Consider the following 25481-nt stretch of genomic DNA (forward strand, 5'->3'; position numbering starts at 1 on the left):
TCATGCCACTGTTTGCTCTTACCATTTACTGGCATTGGTCTCTGAACGGACGTATAAATCGTGGTCACAAATCTACAGAACTTTAATACATCTTTTGTTTGTTCAATATTGAAGGTAAAAATTTTATCTAAAAATCATAATTGAGAGACCAATAGTGAGAGCAACCAGTGGCATGAATGGCCTGTCATAGTTAAATCTAACTTAAATTCGATCTTAGTCTTTGTGAAACACCCCCTGATCTCTCAAGGTTCAATTTCACTGCTTTTTCACACCTTTATTCATTTTGGAGTTCTCATTCAGACCAGTCCATTTTATATTCAGTGTTGGCCCTCTTTTTTTTGACACCTGTGTTTTTATCTTGAAATGTGCAAGGTTTATAATTATGCCATCATCTTTTTCCTGATGTGTCGAGGCTTAAGGCTTAAAAAAAGAAATATGTTGTACTGCCCTTTAGGTACCAAAACATTGGTCGGTGGGTTGGAAATCTTTTTTTTTTGTACTTCCTCTTTGGGCTGATATTTCTCAGTTTTGAATGCTTGATACATTTTTTTCTCCCCAAAAACGGTTTTAAAAAATAATGAAATTCAAGCTGACCCTAGATTTCAAGATTTGGGGGTCGGTCGCAAAGGGCAATACAACATCTTTTTTTTAGGCCTAATCTGTCTATCTGGTTCACTGACAACATGTATGTATGAGAATTATTGGCCTAGATTTAAGTGATGGCCAGAAACTGTAATGCTATGGTATGATGATGATTTGATGGTGATACAGTGTTAGGTACTTTACAAGCTGTAGGTTGTGCTTTTGTTATGACATTATTCCATTTTAATTGAATGGTTATTAAATGGATCTGCTGATGTGTCGATAATTAATAAAAACTGAACACATTTACATTTGTTGTGTTGTTTCTGGTGATTATTTTACAAATTGTGTGTTTTTGATTTATATACACCGTTTCATTTCTTTGAATCTCCCTTAAAAGGTCTCTTCTTCTTCTTCAACTATTTCACATTACAGACTCTCCTTTCATCTTAAAACGTGTATTCCAATGACTTTTCACTTTGGGTTATTTCCCATGGTATATTCATCCTTTTGCTGCCCTTCTCTCTCTCTCTCTCTCCCCTGTCTGTCTGTCTCTCTCTCTGTCTCTCTCTCTCTTTGTCTGTCTGTTCCCTCTCTTTCTCTCTCGCTCTATATGTCTGTCTCTCTGCCTCTTTCTCTCTCTCTCTCTCTCTCCTCTTCTTCATCTCCTTTGCCCTTCTACATAAATAACATGCATTTCTTATGCTTAGATTTCCTCTCGATCAAGAATTAAAATAAATCGAGTACTATGTGTGTCCATGCAAATGTATTACATGACCTTTCTTATTTTTATTTCACAAAGACAACAAATATGCAAATATGCAAAGTAGGCCTATTAAGGGAGACAGTTTATAATGTTACTCTCAATTATCAAATGTCACAAACTGAAACATTTATATTGACCCAGGCAGCTCTGATACCTACAAAGTACTCCTAAGTACATATCATTAAGACTTTGGCGAAGCATTCCAGGAACTACTTTCTACCTAGACTAGGATTAACCTACGAGCCCTGTTATTTAGTCTTCAGACATATCCACTAGACCCATTTGACCAAGACACTATTATATCTAGCAGCTCTAACTGATAACCTTAAAGGGATCCAGTAACTTTGTCTCAGATTCTGAAACAAAATCCTGAGCTGATAATTATAAACCTTTAGGTCATTCAGGAACCCCAAGACTTTTACAAGCCGAGCTCCTGTCTGATTATCAAGATATTTATGATTGGAAATTGAAACCAAATTTTGCGTTTTCCTAACGGTTTTCAAAACACTACTGTCTATTGGGGAAAACGAGTATGGTAAAACCGGTCACTTACAGATTTTTACTTTTTGAGGCACTTCTTGATCATTTTGAAGCGCATTTTTTTTAGAACTTCAATATTACACCATATCACAGACACTGATAGCACGTAGGGCTGTGCATGTCAGATTTAACATTGTTAAACGATGCCTTTAAACTGGTCCTCATGTATCATGGTACCAGTGACATAGTGCGAGTCCAGTTACTGATTGTGCACCAGTCTCACTCGGAAAATGATATGCTAATTTATATGGCCTTGGATTAGGAAAAGGATGTGGGAGGTGGTCTTATCTTTTGGTCTTAACTTTTTTCTTATCCTTCTCCCATTTCCTCCATGTATCTCTTTCCTTCTTTTCCTCCTATTCTTTTCATTTCAATGAGAGCATGTGGGCCCCTGTGCCCCCTGTTATTATATCACTGCCTGGTGCAGTAGGGTACATTCATGGAATCACTATGGCTACCCATCATAAGCTGGTCCTCTTGGTGTCTCCCAGTGTAGCAACTCCTACTTGTGCACATTACAGGGACCGATCCTCATAGTCTTGCTGCATGTTCCTCATATATCCTGATACAGCAGTTCATACTGGTGCACATTTCTGGAATCGATGGGGCTCGTCACCATGAGCTTGCCTCTCATAGCACCACGGCATATGACTTCCACCAGATTGATGAAGTCCTGTTTCGTCTTAAAGCTGCCAATGAACTTGGTATGATCAGGAGTTCTGGATACGTGTGAAAAGAATTAAACATGCCATGCAACATTAATGATGATAATTTGCACACACAGAATATAAAACTACATGTACAGACAATTTAAAGCACTTCAGAAATGCAGTAATTGTCTACATAAACATTTTCTTTTTCATAATACAAGTCTAGGGTACAATTTGTAGTTGAAAACTGGTTATCCAATAAAGTCTCCTAATACCACTACTACTACTTTCCTATAACTTTGTTTTAACAGGATTGTACATGTAGTAAGAATACAACTGACAAAAGTCTGACACTTGGTTTGCAGCATACAAAAATTACTGTAACTTACCAATAAAGTTCAACAATTTGACGTTTAGACACCAAGAAAGAAAAAAGAATGAAACATAAAAGCATACCGGTATATGCTTTCAACTTTGCATGATACTTAATTAACTTACATCAGCAATTTTAAAGCATGAATCAAATATAATTATATAGAGGACTTAAAAATAGTAATATATTATCATACAGATATGTAATCCCTTACCCATAATCCACCTTCATGTGTTGTCCATTAAAGAAGAACAACGTAGCTGGAATGAGAGTGATATCAAAGTATTGTGTGTAGACTGGTATACTGTCTGCATCAATGCAGTATATGTCCGCCATCTTTCCCAAGTCTTCGCTTGTCTTTGACAACTGACAAGAAATGGAAAAAGAGCACATATCATAAATTGCACATCATCCATATCATCAAGGCAATGAGATCAGATAGAGTTTTTTCTTTTTAGATATAGAATTTTTCTTAACATCAACAAACCTTTTAAATGTATTTGTGGCTTGGTTGCTTCATTATTTCTTTATCATAAAAAGATGGTTTCTTAAGTTTTAGGGGAGATCAAGGAAGACAAATTAATTTCAAAGTCAATCAAATTGGGATACCCTGTGACCTTAGACCTAGATGATAATTTCTACAAATATCCTTCTTGCTTTACAAATGGATATCATGCAATACTATTTTGTTGATTCAATAGTTTTGTCAATTTTACATTAACCAATGGATTAATATTCTCAAACCCATTCAAAGAGAGACTCATAAAATTGAGAAAATGTCTGAGATTCTTACAATTTCATCCAGTTGCATGCACACGAGATCATCTGAGCGTCCAAACCGAAGCACGAGTACTTTGTCTTCTGTTTGCTTGATGGCATCATCTACATCTTTCTTTGTTTTTAACTTTGGTAGCAAGTAACTCATGACAGAAGATCTCCTTCTCTTCTCATAAATATCAGTCTACTATTATGTGTATTGCTGTACTATTTATTTGGCAGGTCTGGTGTGGTGTACGGTCAGTACGGAATGTACAGTACGTCTTCTTCAAAAACAAATTTCTACAGAGTACTAGCTTTGGGCGGCTAAAAATCAGTGCTCCTCTGTTGGTGAAGCTGGATGCTCTGTAGTCTGTACCTCCTGCTAATTAGCAGAGGTAGCGTTGACTATATAGTTCATCAGGCAGAGACTTTTATACCCAGCCAAATCAATGATGTAATGCTTGGGCCTCCTAAAAAGTATACAAAAATATGTAGAAAAAACAAATGCTCATGAAGAAAATATACATGCAGTAGGCTGTATAGCTCTCCGTCTTCACCACAAAACTGGCTCGGAGTCCGACAGCGAACAGCTGACCCCGGTTTAATGTACACCCTGCAGCTTTTGCCTTTGGATGGCATCTCATCTGTTCGTAAATTAGACGTAAATCTTATCAATCGATCAAGTACACAAAATATACATCTACGCACATACATAGACTTGTAGTGACTTGACCTTTGGAGAACTTTGCATTTGTAAATATTATTGTCTTGTCTTTATTGTGTGGCTTGAAGTCTAGCCTTTTATTCCATTGTCACTCATTTCTTTAGTGACACCTGTTGCATTACTAGAGTGCCACAAATACTTACTCTGGCAAGCACATTCCATACCCTATGGGTTGGGATGTGCAACCACCTAATGTACTGGTATAGCTTATACTGTACAGGGACATTACACTTGCTTGCTTTATTTGCCACACCTATTTTCATCACTTCTCCTGAGCTGTTCATATAGAGCACACGTATTCTAGAGAGTCTATCTACAGCAAAGCTAATTCAGCTTCATCTTAATTCTTGTCCTATTTCTTCGGCTTGTTTCTCTACTCGGTTCTGAGGCCTTATTACTTTATAGAGATTATAAGTTTCTTCTTCTTTACTTAATTCGCAAAGAAGCGTCATTACTTTGTACATGGTCTTACATATTCTTTCTACGGGTGCTGTGCAATATTTGAACTACTACTTGTGATATAATATATGTTCCAAGTATCTGTACTCAACAGGTGTTTCTACGAGACAAGGTAGGAAAGAAATCTATTTCTATTTCTTTTATTTAGGTGATTAAATTCCCTAAACTGGTGACCCCGACGTGATCCAGATTTTTTTTTTCTTCTGTTGATCTAATCTACCTTGTCATCGTCATTATCATGCCTGATACTGATAGCAATGTATTACCTAGTGAGGCTTCTGAGTCATCCCCTCAAGTCTCATATGTTAGTTTAAAGCTTCCACCATTTTGGGCACATGATCCTGATATTTGGTTTGCTCAGGTTGAGGCTCAGTTTCAAACTAGAGGTGTCTCAGTTGAGTCTACAAAGTTTGCTTATGTTGTCGCCTCATTACAACCAGAGGTAGCTCTAGAGGTGCGCGATATTTTAATTGCCCCTCCCCAAACAGAGCCGTACAAGATACTAAAAGCAGCACTGGTTAAGCGAACTTCTGTCTCTGAGCAAAAGCGTCTGAACAAATTGCTGACGAGTGAAGAGTTAGGCGATAGGTCGCCCTCCCAACTCCTTAGGAGAATGCAACAATTATTAGGCTCTAATACTTTGGAAACTAGTATACTTAAGCAATTATTTTTGCAACGCCTGCCAACCAATGTACAGTTGATTCTCGCTTCCACAAGCGATGATGTCAGCTTGGTTGCGCTAGCGGCATTAGCCGACAAAATTGTTGAAGTTGCTGGTCCGCCTACTATTTCTCATGTCTTACCTAAAGAAGTGCCACCGCAGACTTACGCTTGCGCTACTCCCAATGACTCTGGTGAAGTACATCGACTTTCTACCCAGGCTGCTCAACTGGCTGCTCAGGTGCAAGCCTTGACTTGTTCTATACAGGAGGACCGCAGAAGTCGCAGTCGACAGCGAGGCCCGAAGAATTCCGGCCCTCGCCAATCAGCTTCCCGTAGCCCGAGTCGGCATCAACAACATGCTGGGGCTGAATGTTGGTACCACTGGAAGCATGGCAAACGAGCCCAGAAGTGCATAAGTCCTTGTTCATACTCAGCAGGACAAAGCCGCCCTGGATATGTCCAGGGAAACGGGCCCGCCAAGGAATAGCGGCGACTAATTCACTTGGCACCATTCAACCCAGTCGCCTTTTCTTTGTTCATGATAAACAATCAGGCACGCGTTTTCTTGTTGATACTGGGGCCGAAGTTAGTATTTTCCCTCATTCCATGTTAGGAAAATCGGCAATGGTAAGTGCAACAAATATCCAACTTCAAGCTGTTAACAAGTCACCCATTAAAACTTTTGGCCAGAGATCTTTCACTCTTGATCTTGGGTTGCGGCGAGTTTTTCGTTGGATTTTTGTTGTCACGGACATACCTACACCTATCTTGGGAGCCGATTTCCTTGATAACTATGGACTATTAGTCGACATCAAACATCGACGGCTGATAGACACCACCACCACTCTTACAGTACAGGGAGTCGGTACATACACAGGCATCATTAGCCCGGTGTATGTCAAGCAAGATACTTCGGAGCGTTTCCACTCCCTTCTTCGTGAGTATCCTGACATCACCCGGCCAGTGTACAAGCACTCAGAAGTCAAGCATACAACCACCCACCATATCCAAACTCGAGGCCCACCTGCTTCAGCTCGCCCTCGTCGGCTTGCTCCAGATCGGCAGCAGATTGCCAAGGCAGAGTTTGAACACATGCTTGAACTCGGCATTATCAGACAATCTGATAGCAACTGGTCAAGTCCCTTGCACATGGTTCCGAAGAAGACACCAGGGGACTGGCGACCTTGTGGAGATTATCGCATGCTTAATGCTCGTACTATTCCTGATAGATACCCTATTCCTCATTTGCAAGATTTCTCTGCGTCACTTAGTGGCAAGACAATCTTTTCCAAGATTGATCTCATCAGGGCATATCATCAGATCCCAGTCGAGCCTAGCGATATCCACAAGACAGCTATAACCACCCCTTTTGGATTATTCGTGTTTGTTAGGATGCCGTTTGGTCTTCGCAATGCAGCTCAGTCATTCCAAAGATTGATGGATGATGTCACTCGCGGTCTTCCTTTCGTCTATGTTTATCTAGACGATATTCTTGTAGCTAGTACTACCAAAGACGAACATGAGACACATCTCCGTTTACTCTTTGACCGCCTGCAAGAGTATGGAATCATTCTCAACCCCGCTAAGTGTCAGTTCGGAGTACCTTTACTGTCCTTTCTAGGGCATAAAGTTGACTCGGAAGGAATACAGCCACTTAGTGACAAGGTGAAGATCATCCGTGATTTTCCGATACCTACATCACTTACCAAACTACGAGAGTTCCTCGGGCTGATCAATTTCTACAGACGGTTCATTCCGCGGTGTGCAGAAGTACTCCAGCCTCTCACGGATCTGTTGAAAAATAGATTGAAGAAGAACCAACCAATCACCCTAGGTGAACAAGAACTTTCTGCTTTCAATCAGGCTAAAGATCAGTTAGCTAACGCTGCAGTTTTAGTTCATCCTAGAATTGATGTTCCTCTATGCCTGTTGGTTGATGCATCTGATGTGGGAGTTGGGGGAACTATCCAACAGCTGGTAGATGGTATTTGGCAACCGTTGGCTTTCTTTTCTAAGAGACTACAGCCTGCCGAGACTAAGTACAGCACTTTCGGTCGGGAACTGTTAGCAGCCTACCTCGGTGTAAAGCACTTTCGACATCTACTTGAAGGTCGCACATTTACCATCTACACGGATCACAAACCTCTCACCCATGCTTTGAATTCACAGCCTGACCGACACTCACCTCGTGAAATCCGCCAGCTTGATTTCATATCCCAATACACATCTGAGATACACCACATAGCAGGAAGGGAGAACACAGCAGCAGACGCTCTCTCCCGTCTGTGTATCGACAGAGTTGATTCATCCTCGGTCATAGATTTTGCAGCCATTGCGAAAGATCAAGAGGATGATAGTGAGGTACAGGACTCCTCGCTTCAGCTCAAGTCTATATCGCTTCCTGGTTCTCTTACTACCATGCTTTGTGATGTTTCGACAGGTGTTGCTAGACCCCTTGTTCCAGTCAAACACAGACGAGCTATTTTTGACGCCCTCCACGGACTATCCCATCCTGGGATCAGGGCCACTCAAAAGCTCATCACGGAACGTTTCGTTTGGCCTGGTATTAATCATGATATCAGGAAATGGGCCAGAACATGTCTTGAATGCCAGAGATGCAAGGTGCATAAACACACAAAAGTTCCACTTGGCACTTTTACCTCACCTGATGCGCGTTTCTCTCATGTGCACATCGATCTTGTAGGCCCACTTCCTACTTCAGAGGGTACCACGTACCTTCTTACTTGTGTGGATCGTTACACCAGGTGGCCAGAAGCTATACCTATCCCAGATATCACTGCGGATACTGTAGCACGTACTTTTGTGGCCAGATGGGTAGCGGTGTTTGGTGCTCCAACTACTCTTACTACAGACAGGGGTAGACAATTTGAGTCAGCACTTTTCCTTGCTCTCACTAATCTTCTTGGCACTAAACGCATTCGCACAACAGCATACCATCCAGCAGCCAATGGGCTTGTTGAGCGTTTTCACAGGCAACTCAAAGCCTCTCTCAAGGCGCATAACACAGTCCGTTGGACTGAGGTCCTTCCCTTGGTATTGCTGGGTATACGTACAGCTATCAAGTCTGATCTGGGATGTTCCGCAGCAGAACTCGTTTTTGGTACTACGGTCATGCTACCGGCCCAATTTGTGTCTCCTTCACAGACTGACTCTGCTGGCGATCCAGCTAATTACGCCCACAGACTGAAGAGACTGATGCGTGAATTACATCCCACCCCTACTCGCAAACAACGAGCTACCCCTACACAGGTACACCCAGAGTTGCATTCCTCATCCCACGTCTTTTTGAGGGTTGATGCAGTCAAGGGGCCCCTTCAACCTCCTTACAGGAGGCCTTTTCGAGTCCTTCAACGCTCTGACAAGTTTTTTACTATTGATTACAATGGTAAACGTGAAACTGTCAGTGTTGAGAGACTTAAGCCAGCTTTCATGGAGCAAGATCTCCCTGCTCAATCTAAGAAGGGTCAAGATCCACCTATCCAGGTCCCTCGGCAATCCAACTCCGCAGACTTAGCACTGGATCCTGCTCCGTTAGCACTGGATCCTGCTCCGTTAGCACTGGATCCTGCTCCGTTAGCACTGGATCCTGCACCGTTAGCACTGGATCCTGCACTGAAGCAGAACACTCCTGAGATTCGAAAGACCAGGTCTGGTCGTCAAGTTAGATGGCCAGTGAGGTTCGTGGATTTTTTCGAAGTCGGGTGAAGCATATTAAACTTACTGTGTTTCAACAGTATTACCATATTTTCGTATTTTCAAGTCAACATGCATGTAGGTCTATATTTCCTCATCGATTTGTTGCTACTTTTCATTCGACAACAAATCTAGAGGGGAGCTACTGTAGTGACTTGACCTTTGGAGAACTTTGCATTTGTAAATATTATTGTCTTGTCTTTATTGTGTGGCTTGAAGTCTAGCCTTTTATTCCATTGTCACTCATTTCTTTAGTGACACCTGTTGCATTACTAGAGTGCCACAAATACTTACTCTGGCAAGCACATTCCATACCCTATGGGTTGGGATGTGCAACCACCTAATGTACTGGTATAGCTTATACTGTACAGGGACATTACACTTGCTTGCTTTATTTGCCACACCTATTTTCATCACTTCTCCTGAGCTGTTCATATAGAGCACACGTATTCTAGAGAGTCTATCTACAGCAAAGCTAATTCAGCTTCATCTTAATTCTTGTCCTATTTCTTCGGCTTGTTTCTCTACTCGGTTCTGAGGCCTTATTACTTTATAGAGATTATAAGTTTCTTCTTCTTTACTTAATTCGCAAAGAAGCGTCATTACTTTGTACATGGTCTTACATATTCTTTCTACGGGTGCTGTGCAATATTTGAACTACTACTTGTGATATAATATATGTTCCAAGTATCTGTACTCAACAGGTGTTTCTACGAGACAAGGTAGGAAAGAAATCTATTTCTATTTCTTTTATTTAGGTGATTAAATTCCCTAAAGACTCTTTATGTATGGAACTGGTCTGGCCGGACTCGACTTGCTGGTTTTAGCAAATGCAGGAGCGATATGTGTATTAATTAGTATGGAACAAATATATGCACACATCATTTATGTTTTAACTTTTACTAACTGCATAGAATTCTGTGTCATTTTCACACCAGCCTCAGGCAGTAGGTAGTCCTATCGATTTTTTAATTCTTATTTTGGAGTATATTGAATGAAAAGTCTTGATTTGAGAACTCCCCTGTACGTACCTTCGATTATACACAATTATTATGTACTTTTCTGTTCCTTTGAGCTTTGTTGAAGTTGAACCAGGCCAGGTCAGGGACTGGTTGAACATCGCTTGATGAAGTTGTTTGTACAGTACAGTCATTCATCCACTCTCAAGTAGTCATGTGACTATTTATCAGGTGACCATCGGATCAACGACAATCACAACACTGCGCTGCACTAAACAGCTACAGACAGTTTACAAAAAGTACCGACTAACAAAAGATAGGCATTTTAATAAATGTACGATCGACTTATGTTATAGAATTGAGCTGCTCTTGACTGTGAAAAGAAGGAGAGGTGTTTAGCTGAACGAAACGTGAGTTTTATATAGTTTCTTTCTATTTTATCGTGTCGAGTCACTTGCGGAACAGGTTGAGCTGAGGCTCCAGTGCAGTCTCGGCTAGCGCCCGGTCGATCCCGGTGCTAGGCCAAGGCTGAGCTGAGCTGAGTTAGTACCCGAGCGGCCGAGCAGAGCAGAGCAGAGCAGAGCAGAGGGCGAGGCTTCAGAGTGCAGAGCTGACTCATCATCTGCTCATAGCAAAAAAAACTTTGTCTACGACCAACAGAGATCGTTCGCTCTTTCCTTTCCCTGTAGTTCAAAATGCTCAGGTATCCACTCAAACTCTAGATTCAGACCCTGCACTGTCTATATTAACAAAGCGCTTAATTGTGTCGATTTCTCAGATATTTCTATAAATTTATAGGCCTACTCTGGATTTGTCATTTGTAATAATAGCCTGCAGGCGTGCAGGGCCACCCGTTAGGCCATCATTAATTTTGGACCCATCATATGTATTTTCAAATAGTTGTTCCATTTTATTGAAATGTTTTCTAATGCACAATTTAACTGCTGTATTGGAAGCGACTCTTTCTCTTTCACCTGATCATGTATACTGAAAGATATGGTTTCACAAAATACAAAGGAGGAATAGGAGGAGTACAATCCACCTGTTTTTCTAGGTTTGTTGTTTTTAAAGAGCTGGCTTGATTCATTGTTTCAATTTATTGCATTCATATTGCCAAGAATTGTGTAATATATTCTTTGTTGGATGATTATTCTTTCTTGTTTGTAAATAAAATTTGTAACTCTGAGGGGGGCTCCCAGCACTCGAGCTGATGTGCTGCTAAGGATGTCGTGGGTAATCCATCAGTGATACGCTTGGTATTGTTTAGAATCAAGTTTCTTCAAATGTGTACTTGATGTTGAAAAACACTTCAACCCATTTAAAAATGTTTCTCAAACCTGTTTAGCTTAGTACATTTTACTGGTATATAATTCCATTTCTCCATATCGCATCATAGTTCTGTAAGTCTAGGAAGACTACGATTGCATACTCTTTATTAGGCCTGAGTCGAAACAGGTCCCCGCCCGGGCCCCGACCGTCGAGCTGAAACCTGGTTTTGGGTTTTCGGGTTTCGGGTTTTTCAGAATTAAATTTAATTCACACTGATATTTTGAAATATAAAACTAAAAATATGCAATTCACAAACTTATATTTCAATATAATCAAATAAATATGCTTTAGAAATAAATGGATATTGTTTCAGTTGACGGTAGGTGTTTTTATCGCTCTGAAATTGAGGCTGCAAGAAAGGAATCGCGCTTCGAGGTACCGATTGAGTGCGTTCAGAAACGGAAGTGGAAATAGATCTATGACCCACTGAAGACGGAGCAAGAAAGTGCCACACACAAGACTGATCAGACTATTGCAATTAAATCGTAATACTAAAGGCATTAATTTAATTGTCAAAATATGTCCACAAAATAATGGTTTACGACCCTTGATAATTTGATGAAGGAAAATAATTTAAAGCCCTTGAAATAACGTCGAAGTGCCTTCCGTTCGTTCTAAAAATGCGTGTATAAACGGCAAGCTACCTACACCGCCATCCGAGCTTCCGTTTCTGAACGTACTAGGTACCACGCATGAAGCGTAATTCCTTTCTTGCAGCCTCAATTTTGAGCGATAAAAACACCTACCGTCAACTGAAATGATATCCATTTATTTTTTAAAGCATCTTAATTTAATTCAATTGATTATTTTATTGTTTTGAAAGCAGTAACTGTCTTTTCCGCCGCATTATTAGAACAGCAACTTAGTCTAACTCCCGCCGTTGCATGCACACGATTTCTAGTGTCGGTGCAGTGGTGAAAATTTCGGGTACCCGGTCCCCGCCCGAAATTTTCAAGTCAAACCCGGGTTCGGCAAAACCCGTGATGACTCAGGCCTACTCTTTATTTAATAAGGCCTTATGAATATCGGCCTCTAATATAATGATTTGGTCCATTAATTGTGCTCCTGTCCTTTCGGAAACCCAATTGTAATGGGGTAATAATATATTTTTCAATATATGTCAAATGGTTTTCAACCATCCTCTCCATATTTAAAGCTTACAGATTACTGGAGACAGTGAGATAGGTCTGTATGATGGAGGGTTTGATGGATCTCTTCCATCTTTTAAAACTAGAAATAGAAAGGCATATAACGATTGTCCGGGCAGGATGGAACTGTCCCAGATCTCATTAAACGAATCAACAAGATAATGGAAAGCGATACCTGGCAACTGTCTAATCAGTCTGGGCGCTAAATCCTTAATTCATCTCAGTTATACTTTTTCAAAACTCAGTTACTTTTAAATATTCATTTAATTCTGTAATTACACTTTAACTTTAATTACACTTTCACTTTAATTACACTTTAATTTTTATTACACTTTCACGTGAATTACACTTTAATTTGAATTACACCTTAACTTTAATTACACTTTCACTTTAATTACACTTTCACTTTCACAGTGTGACACTGAATACATGTAGTTTCAGGAAGTTCCAACTAGTGCTCTCATCTGAGACAACTTGTGATATTGATACTATCAGTATCAGTCATGACAGTTAAAATGAGAGCTATCACACAGCTAGCCTTCAAACAAACAACATATAATTGTATTACTGATTCATAATGATGGGGTAAAATGGACGGAACCGTAAATATTGTTTTTATCCTGTAGAAATATTGAATTTATCATGTAGAGATATTGAATTGATCATGTAGACAGAAACAATGCAGTATTGAGGTCATTTATTTAACAATCTATACAGTGGTACAAAAAAAAAACAACACATGAATTTCAAGACCTGAGGGTCCATTTTGATGTTAGATGCTTCCCCTAGATTGTGTAAATTAATTCTTTGTTTGTCTTGTATTTTCATTATGCAGAATTACGTTAAAGTCATCATACTAGTTGTTTCAAACTTTGGTTTCACGGATTGCTCATTCTTTAAATATTGTTTGTATTTTTCAGATATAAAATGAGGAGCTGCACTGATATCTAAAAATGGGAAAAACATCAACTTTCAGATGTCATCTTGACTTGCATCATATTTGCTACTTGTTACTTGGCACATTACTATTGTTAAACCATGCATCAAAAAGTTCAGCTACCATTCAGGTAATCACACATTATCAGATTTCTTGGAAATATGTCGCAGGCTGCTGGGAATTTCCAATTTTCTATTTAATCCTTTCTAATTGTTCTATTTCAGTGATGAATATAATTTGAACTCCTTTAATGATTTTAAATTAAATGGAATTTAAAAAATGAATTCTCAGTATCTTGTTAGCTTCTACCCCATTTTAATATAAAATCTTGCTGTTTTTTAAAGGCCTTTTTTCATATTTTTTGTGTCACTTTAGGTAAATATTATGATCGTAGTATATGTGTGCTATCTTCAAGTTGTGATATCTCCTTTGTAAATAATTGTTGTCATGGCAAAAAGAAATACTGACAACAACTGAAGTATACATGTTTCAGAGTAGAAACTCTCTCTGCTTTTACTACTGTACATACTAATTTTCCTCAACCCTCTTTAATATTTCTATTAGGAAAAGTATACATGTTTCAGTGTAGAGATTCTCTCTGCTTTTATTACATACTAACTTTTCTCATCCATCTTTAATATTTTTCTATTAGGAATTGTACTCCATGGAAGATCAAGAAGCTTATGTGAAGTACTACAAGCAATTCCCTGGACCTCTCCAGAATTTCACAAATGATGCGTTGTTAATGGTAGCAAAGTGTGCAGAGCTTACAGTAAAGGAGTACAATAACCAGTCTCAAGTAAGTTTCTCATCACACATTTCAAATTCAATTAAATTCATTTTCAGTTTCAGTTAAAAATGGCCTTTATTAAAAACAATATTTCACAGTCATTAGCTGAAATGGACTAGTTTCCACCTCGTGACAAATTATGAAAATGATACTATCGATAGTGGAGGGCTAGAAAGAAAACTGCTATTAGAGTCATTATGAGCACAAATTTGTTGTCATTTATTTCTGATTATCCTCTGGAACTAAATTACACTACAAGAGAGAGCAATTAAGAGATTTATGAGATTTTTATTTACATGTATTTCAAACATATTTATTCTGGATAACAAGATCAGTTTTAATTCACTGTTTTACATCTTGATCCTGCTTTAAAAAAAATAACTATTGATTATAGCTTGCTGTTTGGAATTCTTATATTATTTCTGCATTACAGGTAGCATACCAGCTAAGGCACATCACAAAGGCACGGATAGAAGAACAAGACAATCTGGTCAAATTACAGGTCGTAGTAGAATCTGACAGTCATGGATATCATGAGATGTACTTTGAGGCAAAATCCATATTAACAACCAAGTATATCACTTCATCAATGACGAAAGCAGGTAATAGCATGCAATTCTTTTGTTCAGGACCCATTGCACAAAACTTACCATTGATGGTAACTTTGCCATCAATAGTAACTACCATAAAAATCTTGATTTTGATTGTCTATTGAGCCCTGTTACCATTGATGGCAAAATTAGTTGATTTTATGCAAGGGGGCGCGCCCAGGTGAATGCTTTGATATCAATGACAGCGACATATTCAACCAACATTTGATACCTTTTTAAATTTCAGGTATGCCTTTTAGAGCGTAAGCTGTTTTTTAATTGATTTCTAATAATGTTTACTTTTCATAATCATTTTGTGAGATAATTATTCCATCCATTGCTTATCTCTTGAATACTTGAAACAATTGTAAACAAAACTGTGTACCACAAGTTAGATAAATTATTGTGATACACATACATTAAATTGAGTTAAATCCAATTCAACACATGTCAACAATTTGTATGGGCTATAGATTTTATAGGCTTTGTAACTTTCTATTCTAGTAATCTTCAAAGGGTTATGTAGTCTATCACAAAGATGAACTAAAGATTGCAAGCAGTGTCAGGAATTATTATGAATATTTTTTTATATTTTCATTATCTTAAAGGACAATGTAAACATGTATGTTTTCTGTACAATGCAATCTTTACCTACAGCTGTAACTTGAATATTTATAAAAAATTGTGAGTTACTTATCATCTCTTTTTTTCCAGCTGTTATTCCAAAGAAAGGGACTCATCATTGTGATAAACTGAGTTCAAAAGCAGGATGTACAGAGGTAGGATAACATTGACTCGATTGTCTTCCATTTCATTCTTTGGGATTATGATTTATGGGGAACAATTATTTTGTCATCATTATAAAGTACCATCCGTATAAATAATTCATGAGAAATACTTTTGTGATTCCATAGAGATCTTGAAAAATGAATATTATTTTTGTGAGTGTGTGAAATAGCTGGGTAATAGTCATACATTGTATGCCTGATTTCCATTTACTGTACCATAAATAGAAATTACTTGAAGTTACCAAATGTTGCTCTGATACTTTAACAAAAGTTTCTCTTGATGACTGAAAGCTTGCCAGATGTTTGCCCAACGTAGCAACAACTAATGAATGGAAAGTAAATTCTATCCATAGAGATGCCATTATCAAATAGTTGTTAACTAGAGGTTCGGGAGAGAAGCATGTACACTTTCAAATACATTGGTAAACTTGGGGGGTGTTTTACAAAGACTAAGATCAACTTTTAGTTGGACTTAACTATGCCACTGGTTGCTCTCTCCATTATGATCTCTAGATAATGTTTTTTCCTTCAATAATGAATTATCAAAAAATGTAGATTTGAGACCATGATTTGTTAATCCCTTAAGAGACCAATGCCAGTAAATGGTAAGAGCAAACTGACATGAACAGCCTGCCATAGTTAAGTCTAACTTAAAGTCGATCTTAGTCTTTGTGAAACACTCCTCCAGGTCTATTAGATCATATGTTCATATTAATTTTTTTTAACCCTTAGTAATGTTGTATCGTAACTTATATCAACTGACTTTTTACAATTGTCATTTCAGTGTACACTATTTAAACGCTGTGTCAAAGGTCATGTTCCATCTCATCCGTGGCTGGACTTTGCTCTCAAAACTCAGCAAGAAATCCAGGTAAGATAATTGATGAATTTTTAAAAACAAATACTACATAGCCCATGTGGGCAATTAATCATAGATTAATTCAATTTGTTACTGTAACTGAATACAATAATGAAATCATTTGATCCTATTTTCAGATATCATGCTCAATTTTTGTGACAAAAAATATTTTGACAAAATAATGATATTCAAACAAATCTTTAGTAATAATTTCCAGAAAGAAAGTAAGATTTTTGTTCAATGCAATAAAGTCATGGATTTTGGAATTACAGTATTGAAATAATTATGATAATACAACATTAATTGGTTGTACTGAAATGAACATTCATTAACTAGTTGTATGTTTTTTGTCTTGTCTGTGTTCAAGATTGATCAGGAGTTTCCAAAAGTTCAGTTGCTTGCGGTAAGAATTTAATATTTTGGTTGGCTTCATATTGCAATCATGTCGTTACTGTTAACTTGTTATAGGAATAAATGTATTATAGGTAATTTAAAAAAAAAATGTAATTGAGGGATGGCGTATGAAAATGATGTGCTGGCAAACTAAATATAAAGAAACTTTGTAAGGATGAATTACAAATTGGAAAGGAGCAACCAGTAATGTATGATACAAGGTTTGTTTTACGGTCAACAGTTTTTTCAAGAATATTTTTCGAAGAATTCTATCCAATACGGATTAAAGAGAACCATATTTTGTAACATATTCATTTTCATCTGCAGAATTTAGCATCACTTACTCATATGTATAAAGTAACATCACTTTGTTTTCATCTTCACATTATTTCAATTCTCGGTTTTTTCTCCAGGCCCACAATGCTTTCAATGACAGAGCAGACCATTATGGAGGTAAGGAACCACTTTCAGAGAGTAATCTGAAATAAATTAGACACTGTCAAACCTGTCTATAAAGGCCACTCAAGGGAAGCAGTATAAGTGGTCACTATGGACAGGTGGGCTCTCTAGACAGGTTCTACAGCACACATTTCTCTCTCAGAGGAGACAATATAGGTCACGGGTGGCCAACCCGCGGCCCGCGAGCTTTTCTGGTGCGGTCCGCGGAGCATTGAAGAACTGATAATAAAAATAGTTCATAAATGAAATGGGGCCCCCATGAAATAGGGTTAAACATTTACAAACAGCTATCTCTCTTTCACAACATATTGAATCGCTACGTGGTTGATACAAAACTCCTAAAATTTCCTCTCATTACATTACATTAACGACATTAACACCCGGAGGGGGGGGGGGTATTCACATATGGGTGACTTTGTCACACAAGAAATCCATAAACATGGGTCCCACTTCTAACAAAAATTCCATTAAAGATGGGTCCGTTTCGCGAAAAAAATTGGAAATTTTCGGGCGTTTGTCATGCAAACACCCCCAAAAGACCCGAAAATTCTGGAAATGGGTCTTTTCTTTGAGAAAAATGACCCCTAATAATGGGTAGGGGTTTCGAGGCTTGAGCGGCACACACCTGTCTAAGCCAACTCTGAGTATCCCCCTAGGCATGAACATCACTCTCCAAGTTAATTTCAGTTTGTACATATACAAATTAATGTTGTGAATCGAGAAATATGTTTGAAATGCCATACTTGTCTTGAAACTTGCAGCCCTTTTCTCCCGCCGTTTTTTTTTTCTTCACTGATTTTGTTGTTTCCTTGTTTGTTTTTTGCAAAATTGCAGGTGTGTACACTGTACACGTATTACATGACTGTTTTTTTTTTTTTTTTGGGGGGGGGGGGGGAGAAGACTACCTATGGCCCGCCAAGTTATCCCAATCGTTAGCTGTGGCCCGCGAGCTCTAAAAGGTTGGCCACCCGTGATATAGGTGCACCATTATAGACGGGTGGCATTTATAGAGAGCTGGCCACTAAAACAGATTTGACTGTACCACCATCACCTTCACATTCTCAAAATCCTTTATATATACTTATCATATTTTGAAGAATTTCACAAGATATCATTGTGTTATTTACATGATGTAATTGTTGATAATGATTTAGCTCTTTGTTATCTTGAAGAGCTGGTTTGCTTAGAGTGCATGTCTTGGTGTTTATAATTCAAAGGGTTTTTAATGATGTGTGTCTCTGTAGGAAGTTCATTGGATCAAGTATTCATTGCCAACATGAAAGTCAGAAAATAATTTCATGGCTCAATGGAGAAATGATTTCCATATGTAGAATGAAATAATTGTGAGGTTTCAGTTTTAAACAGCAACAAACAACAATACGGTTGTTTCGAAATACAATATAATGTTTAAACAGGTAGTGTAAACCATGAGTTTAGTTTGACTAACCTGTTCAATCGTTTCAGTTTTTGATGACTGCCCATGGCCCCCACCATATGATGCTGAATGTATAGGCTCGTTTAACCAGGAGTTTATTTTGACTAACATGTTCAATCATTTCAGTTCTAGATTACTGTCCATGGCCCCCACCATATGATGCTGCATGTCTAGACTTGGCTAACCAGGAGTTTAGTTTGACTGATATGCTCAACATGGGTATCAGATCTCTGGAGATTGATCCATGGTGGTGTTTTGGAAAGGTAATAAGGTTTATCAAAGCCTCATAGACTTAAAGCCCCACTGCACTAGTTTGGCCATGAGGGATGGGACCTCCATGAGGGATGGGACCTCCCTGCATGGTCACTAGCTGACAGGTGGTTATCTCATCAAATCAGCTCTCAATTAACATGGAAAAGGGGATCATTGGGGACCAATGGTCACCGATTAGGCATTTTTTGCTACATAGAGGGCGTAAGTAGCTATAAGAAGTGTTGTGGGGCTTTAAGAGTTGTTGATTCATTAACTTTACTGCACTTTTGGACTTCAGAGGGGAACAAATGAGTGCAACTACTGCCAAATTTGCACAACCAGACATGTACACCCCCCCCCCCTCCCCGATAAAATCTAAACTTGATTTTATTTCTGATTGGATACCAGTGTTTAACAAATGTTGCTGAAATGACATGATTTTCCGGGGGTATTTTCTCACTTTTTTGTAAATAATATTTTTTATGATGCAGATTTTTTTCTGCCCCAATTTTTTTTTGTTCATTTGCCTCTGCAAACACTAATGTACTATAAATGGAACAAACCAGGGCAGATGCATTTTATCCATAAGAAATCCTGCCTATCCTACCCTGTAACTATGGGGATGGCTGCATTTCTACCTCTAAAAAGTTGTTTTTCCATGTTTTGTTTTCCACAGGGGAGGGGGGGGGGGGGGGCTGTACACTTTTGGCCTTTCCTCATGGATCCTCCTATGAGTAGTAATTATGTTTTTGGTGCATCTACATGAAGTAAATACTGTTTATATGAAGGAAGACAACATATTCCTGTATTTCATCATTTCATGTATTTCATGTTAAATATTTGTAAACAATAATGGAAACTTCTGCATTCATTGTAAAAAAAAATTTGAATAAATGTTTACTCTTTCTATATTTCAATGAACAGATGAGAATGAGCCATGCTTCAGAACATGCCATCGGTTGCGGGCCCACCGATAGGCTCTTTGTATATGGTATGAAAGAGATCGGAGAATGGGTTCACAAACCAGAGAATGCGGGGATCATCATAAGAATATACTTTGAGGTAAGTCCAAACTTTTCATTTCCATTTCATTGCATTGTGAGAAGAGATTCAAAAATGTGATTTTGCTTGCCTTTAAAAAAAAATGTGAATTACCGTATTTGCCGGCGATAAGGCCGCAGCGCCGTATAGTCCCACGCGGGGAAGGACCTTCATTTAACATCGAGGTGCAGTTAAAGGCGCTGATTTGTGCTTGTAAACTTGTCACAAATAATAGTAAAAATGTCGTTTTTAGAAGAATGTGTCAGATCATTAATGTGAATTAAAAACAAAAGAGTACTAGGTCCTAGGATAGTACCTTGTGGTACACCATTTGTTATATAAAAAAATTGAGGAATTATTATTATAAACTACATATTGAGATCTATTAGAAAGATTACTTTCAAACCAAGATGACAGACAAATTTTAGTGTTGTTGTAGTTTCCGAGTGGTGAGTCAACACACTGATTACTGCGCTGGGAGACATTGCCAGGCACAGCGCCATAAATTAAAACTAAAAAAAAAAAAAAAAAAACTTTTTTTACTCTTTCGCCGCATAGGCCGCACCCCGACTTTTTGATATTTTCTCTTCCAAAAATACTGTGGCCTATACGCCGGCAAATACGGTAAGTGGCGATGAAATTTGATTATTTCACACTGTGACTGAACTAGTCTGAATTAGCTTCGTTTGAATACCCACATCCCAATCGGGAGTCTGAATATATGCTGATATTGAACCGTTTACCGTAATTATATCTGCACCTTTTTTTGTGACATGAAGAGAAATTGAAAGGTGCTATTTCTTGACTTGACCTTTCAATTTGCTGGAGGTATTATTTTAAATGCAATATTTATATGTATTTCCGTTTATTTTGCAAGTACGCTAAAGTTACGCTACAATTTACATTTCAACAAACTGTATATCCATTCAGATATCACTTCATTGATTGATTTTGTTTGAATAATTGACTATTAGGATGGCTCTGATCACACCAAAGGCCACGATGATCTGATAAACGGACCAATTAAAAAGTACTTTGGAGACAGAGTATTTACACCAACTGATATGAAACAGTTGGGAAGATGGCCGACATTACGAGAAATGAGAAATGTAAGTCAAGTCATTTGCACATCTTTATCCTTAACAAAGAATCTATCATGCATCATCCATACACTTACTGATGTCCTTTGATTATCAGTCATGGACTACAGTTTAGTTCAGTTGAATGCATTTGAATAAATTTGAATTGCATTTGAATTGAGTACCCTGTTCATATTGCAATTTTTTTATAAACATGTGTGCCACCAGATACATGTATGAACATGAATTGGTATTGATATTTTACCATTTACAACAAAGACATCAATCGTGATTGAGCGCTTTTGCATGGTGGTATTCTGACATGCTGCTTATATTCTCTTGCACTATTTTTCTTTCTCTGCTTCTCTCTGTGCCACTCTCTGTGCCACTCCCCCTTTCTCTACCTCTCTCTCTCTCTCTTTTTCTCCCTCTCTAACACTATCTCCCTCTCTCTCTCTCTCTCTCTCTTTCTCTCTCTCTCTCTATTAACTCCCTCTCTCTCTCTAACTCTCTCTCTCTCTCTCTCTCTCTTTCTCTCTCTTTCTCCCTCTCTCACTCTCTTTCCATCTATCTCTCAATGAGCAAACCCTGATCTATCTATCATTGTTATTTTGATTCTCATTTTTTATTCAAACAGCTAAATAAGACCGTCCTTGTCACCTCGGCCAATTCATACACCCACGGTAGTGTCTTTATTCAGGAGGGGTACTGGAACGAATACATAAGAAATGAGGTAGGTAGTTGAAAATTTAACCCATTCTTTACTTAATGAAATACTTAAGTGTGAGATAACTTCAGCAGGACTTAACTACTTAGCCTTATAGTCCCTCCTATTCCCTGCGGAGCCTTAATTCGGTAGCAACAGTTGTCTTTCTCGTGGTTTGGTCCTTAGCTAGAATTTTTCCCTCATCTCAATTAACTCAATCTTATTTCTCACCTCGGGTCGGAATCATGTTTAATTTTTTTTTTTATAAATTAGTATGAGAATGTGTGATGATTGTGTCCGTCGCTTATTCTGTGGGATTGAACAATTCTATGTAATTTCTGCACATAAAGATGCAACTTCTTGGGATGATAATGACAATATTTATCCTGTGATTTTATTTTAATCGTCTGTCATCCAGTTCACACCGTACCCTACATGCGGCCAAGCATCAAGCTCCAGTGTACTGAGATACTATTGTGACAGTACAAACTATGGGTAGGTATCCAACAAGCTCTTTAAATCCCCATCAGAGTCATGATGTGATAGACTGCCAAAGTTAATGCCATAGCAAGACTTTATATACTGTATCATCATCATGCATGAAGTGCCAGGTCTGTTATATGCAGACATGCAGATTTCTGTCCATTATCTGCTATTCCTGTGCATATTGTGGTTTAAGAACAAAATCAGATGCTTGGAACAATCGCATAATCACTTATCTGTGTTGTAAGGTACACAATAGTCAATAGCTCTTCTCTTATCATTTGATTGTGTGACGCTCTGAATGATTCATTTTGTTAGTTGCTTTCTTCAGGTTTAATATCAGGGTCTGACATACTGAGAACAGAAAAAACATTGTGTAAAATGTATCTCTGAATTGTTACATTTATCTTACTGAAGCTGCCATTATGAGCATCATTGCAAAGAGAAATATGATAGGATTAAATAGTGATACAAATTAAAGTTTTTTCCATTTAGATTTTATCTCTTTCATTTGATTTCCATTTTCCACAGACCCTTTTGGAATGGACCGAAGCAAACCGGTGTTATTCTAGACTTCTCAGAGTTCATGAAATGCGGGTAATTGAAGATGTCATTTAAAATATCTTGTTTCATAGAGTCACAGAAATATGTTCATTGAAGTAAGAATGTATCATCTGTCATCTATCATTCTGTGGGCTAGGAGGATATTTATGCTGGGTCACAATTTCATAAGTTCATGCTTTTAAAAGACTAACTGTATCTCATTTGTACTTGTGTTAGAGATGTACAATATGCTTGTATGTAGTGCTCAATTATTAAAATAAAAAAACATATTTACTTGGAATTGCATGTGATAATAATGTTACATGTGTATATCCAAATTCTAAAGTCTACTTGCTGTAGGCACATTCATTTACAGTATAGAGAGAGAGAGAAGGGGGGGGGGGGGAGGGAGAGAGAGAGAGAGAGATAAAAAGAGAGACATAAACAGAGAGAGATAGAGAGGGGGTATGTAGAGTTAGAAACAGACTATTTTTCTTTAAAATTTAGATGGATATGGTACAGATAACCATAGAAAATGAAAAAATGGAATATTGTTCAAACCTCGTAATAATCACCTTAACTTGCCATTCTTTCTTATGACCTCTCCCTCTATAGTATTCAGTATCCTGCAGCTGACCAAATCAATCCAAAACTGCTGGAGACTGCTGTCTGGACTTGGGCCAAAGGTCAACCAAGTCAACCTCTGACCATTCAGTCTTGTGTCTTTCTCGAGTAAGTAAAGGATATCATAATTCTGAATGTATAATGAGTGGTGAATAAGTGAATAAGACATTTTGCAGTTTGTCATAGTCCTGGTAAATGAGATAGATCATTGCTCAACATGGAAAATGTACAAGTTTAGGGGGAAAGACATCTGTAAATGTGCATATTATTGCTTTCTTTTACATGTAAACTTATAAGGCTACGGCTTTGATGATTTATTTTTGATAATAATACTAAAGATAAGTTTTCTGTTGTATGCAGAAAACCTAGATTTTCTATTCTTTTATCAATAATTGACTTCAAATGCACTTGTTTTGAAAATCCTTCCAGAAATGTGTAAATGACATCATCTTTTACATTTTGATACAATTTAAGTGAAATTTTGCCATCAAATTGTGGGGGCTCCCAACACTTTGGAGTGATGTACATATGTAAGTGTGCAAAAGAGAATCAAGAAAAAGAAAACAAAGAGAGAAAAAAAAACATATGTATATCTATCAAATATTTAACTGTATTATGATGAGAGCATATTTGATTTCAGACTTTTTCAGAATTTAAATGTTCCAATGGATTATTTATTGGATTTTCAGTGGCAGAGGATTCTATAGAGATTGTAAGACTTTTTAATGCAGTGGAAATGCATTGTTTTGATAGTTTGTGTAGTTGATGAAAGGTATTTCTTTCTTGTTTTTTCAGTGGTACCAGTCACCGATGGTATCTGGCGCCCTCATGTGACACATTGCTTCCACATGCCTGCATCAGTTCATCCAATTCCACTGTCTGGGTGCTTGGTAGCAAGGCAAGCTACGGTGATATCAATGCTTGCCCAAAGGGCTTCCATTTCAGTCTTCCAGTTAATGGATTCCACCAACAAAAGGTTTGTTTTATACTCTCCTCATTTTTTCTGTTTTATCTTTACTTTTTTCTGTTTTTTAAAACTTCCTCTACACTTTTCTGACTATTAGGCTGTATATGTTTCCCTCACCTTCCATATTCAATAAATATTATTGCTGTATTCTACAACATGCAGGGATTTTTAAAACTTCATCCTGGGTCTAAACTGGACATAATTCATTACTCTCTCTCTATCTCTCCCCTTCTTCTTACTCTCTTTCTCTGTCTCTAATTCTCTCTCAAACCTCTTTCTTCCCCCACATTTTTCTCTCTTTCTCTTTCTCTCTTTCTCTCTCCCTCTCCCTTCTCTCTCTCTCTCACTCTCTCTCTCTCTCACTCTCTCTCTCTTCCTCCCTCTCTCTCTTTCTCTCTCTTTCTCTTTCTCTCCTCCCTTCTCCCCCCCCCTCTCTCTCTCTCTCTCTCTCTCCCTTCTCCTCTCTCTCTCCCCTTATCATCCTCACCTATTCCATCAATCACAAATCTTTGTGCATCATTCCCAATTTTTCTTACTCTTTCTGATCCTTTATTATAATCCATCACATAACAAAGCCAGTGTATTCCGTATTATTAGAGGAGAAAGTAAATTTATAGGAATAGAGTGCCTATCATTTAACCCCTTACCTAATTTATTATCTTCCTGTTTTGTTTTACAGCTTATCGAGGTAGCTTCCAACCAATCAGTATGGCTGAATATGACTTCATATCTCCCACAATTAGTCTGAAACCATAAGTATGATTTGAAATCTTCCTATTAAAGCCCCACTGCACTAGTTTGGCCAGGAGGGATTAGACCTCCCTGCATGGTCACTGACGGGTGGTTATCTCATCAAATCAGCTCTCAAT

The 25481-nt window shown here is 38.0% G+C and overlaps 2 protein-coding genes across 4 annotated transcripts; one reads left to right on the forward strand and one right to left on the reverse strand.

Moving 5' to 3' along the window:
• Nucleotides 1–1970: 1970 nt before the first annotated feature.
• Nucleotides 1971–10426, reverse strand: LOC580248 (thioredoxin-like protein 4B). The gene is made up of 4 exons (XM_030972167.1): nucleotides 10262–10426; nucleotides 3705–4140; nucleotides 3126–3277; nucleotides 1971–2607 (listed from the first exon to the last, which is right to left on the reverse strand). The coding sequence occupies exons 2-4, from the start codon at nucleotides 3834–3836 to the stop codon at nucleotides 2442–2444; spliced, it is 450 nt and encodes a 149-aa protein (XP_030828027.1). The 5' UTR covers nucleotides 3837–4140; nucleotides 10262–10426; the 3' UTR covers nucleotides 1971–2441.
• LOC100893701 lies at nucleotides 2484–25481 on the forward strand. Of its 3 annotated transcripts, none has more exons than XM_030972165.1 (17): nucleotides 2484–2592; nucleotides 13587–13733; nucleotides 14256–14402; nucleotides 14827–14995; nucleotides 15698–15762; nucleotides 16556–16642; nucleotides 16998–17033; nucleotides 17437–17476; nucleotides 19044–19180; nucleotides 20094–20231; nucleotides 21185–21319; nucleotides 21927–22022; nucleotides 22414–22490; nucleotides 23010–23075; nucleotides 23637–23753; nucleotides 24441–24621; nucleotides 25292–25481. In XM_030972165.1, the coding sequence occupies exons 2-17, from the start codon at nucleotides 13620–13622 to the stop codon at nucleotides 25358–25360; spliced, it is 1674 nt and encodes a 557-aa protein (XP_030828025.1). In that variant the 5' UTR covers nucleotides 2484–2592; nucleotides 13587–13619; the 3' UTR covers nucleotides 25361–25481. The 3 variants fall into 3 exon arrangements, with proteins under 3 accessions (XP_030828025.1, XP_030828026.1, XP_030828024.1); XM_030972164.1 differs by lacking the exon at nucleotides 2484–2592 and adding an exon at nucleotides 10464–10599; XM_030972166.1 differs by lacking the exons at nucleotides 2484–2592; nucleotides 16998–17033 and adding an exon at nucleotides 10463–10599.

Source organism: Strongylocentrotus purpuratus, unplaced genomic scaffold, assembly GCF_000002235.5.
Source record: "Strongylocentrotus purpuratus isolate Spur 01 unplaced genomic scaffold, Spur_5.0 spur5_scaffold_6, whole genome shotgun sequence".
In the NCBI taxonomy this organism is placed as follows: Eukaryota; Metazoa; Echinodermata; class Echinoidea; order Camarodonta; family Strongylocentrotidae; genus Strongylocentrotus; species Strongylocentrotus purpuratus.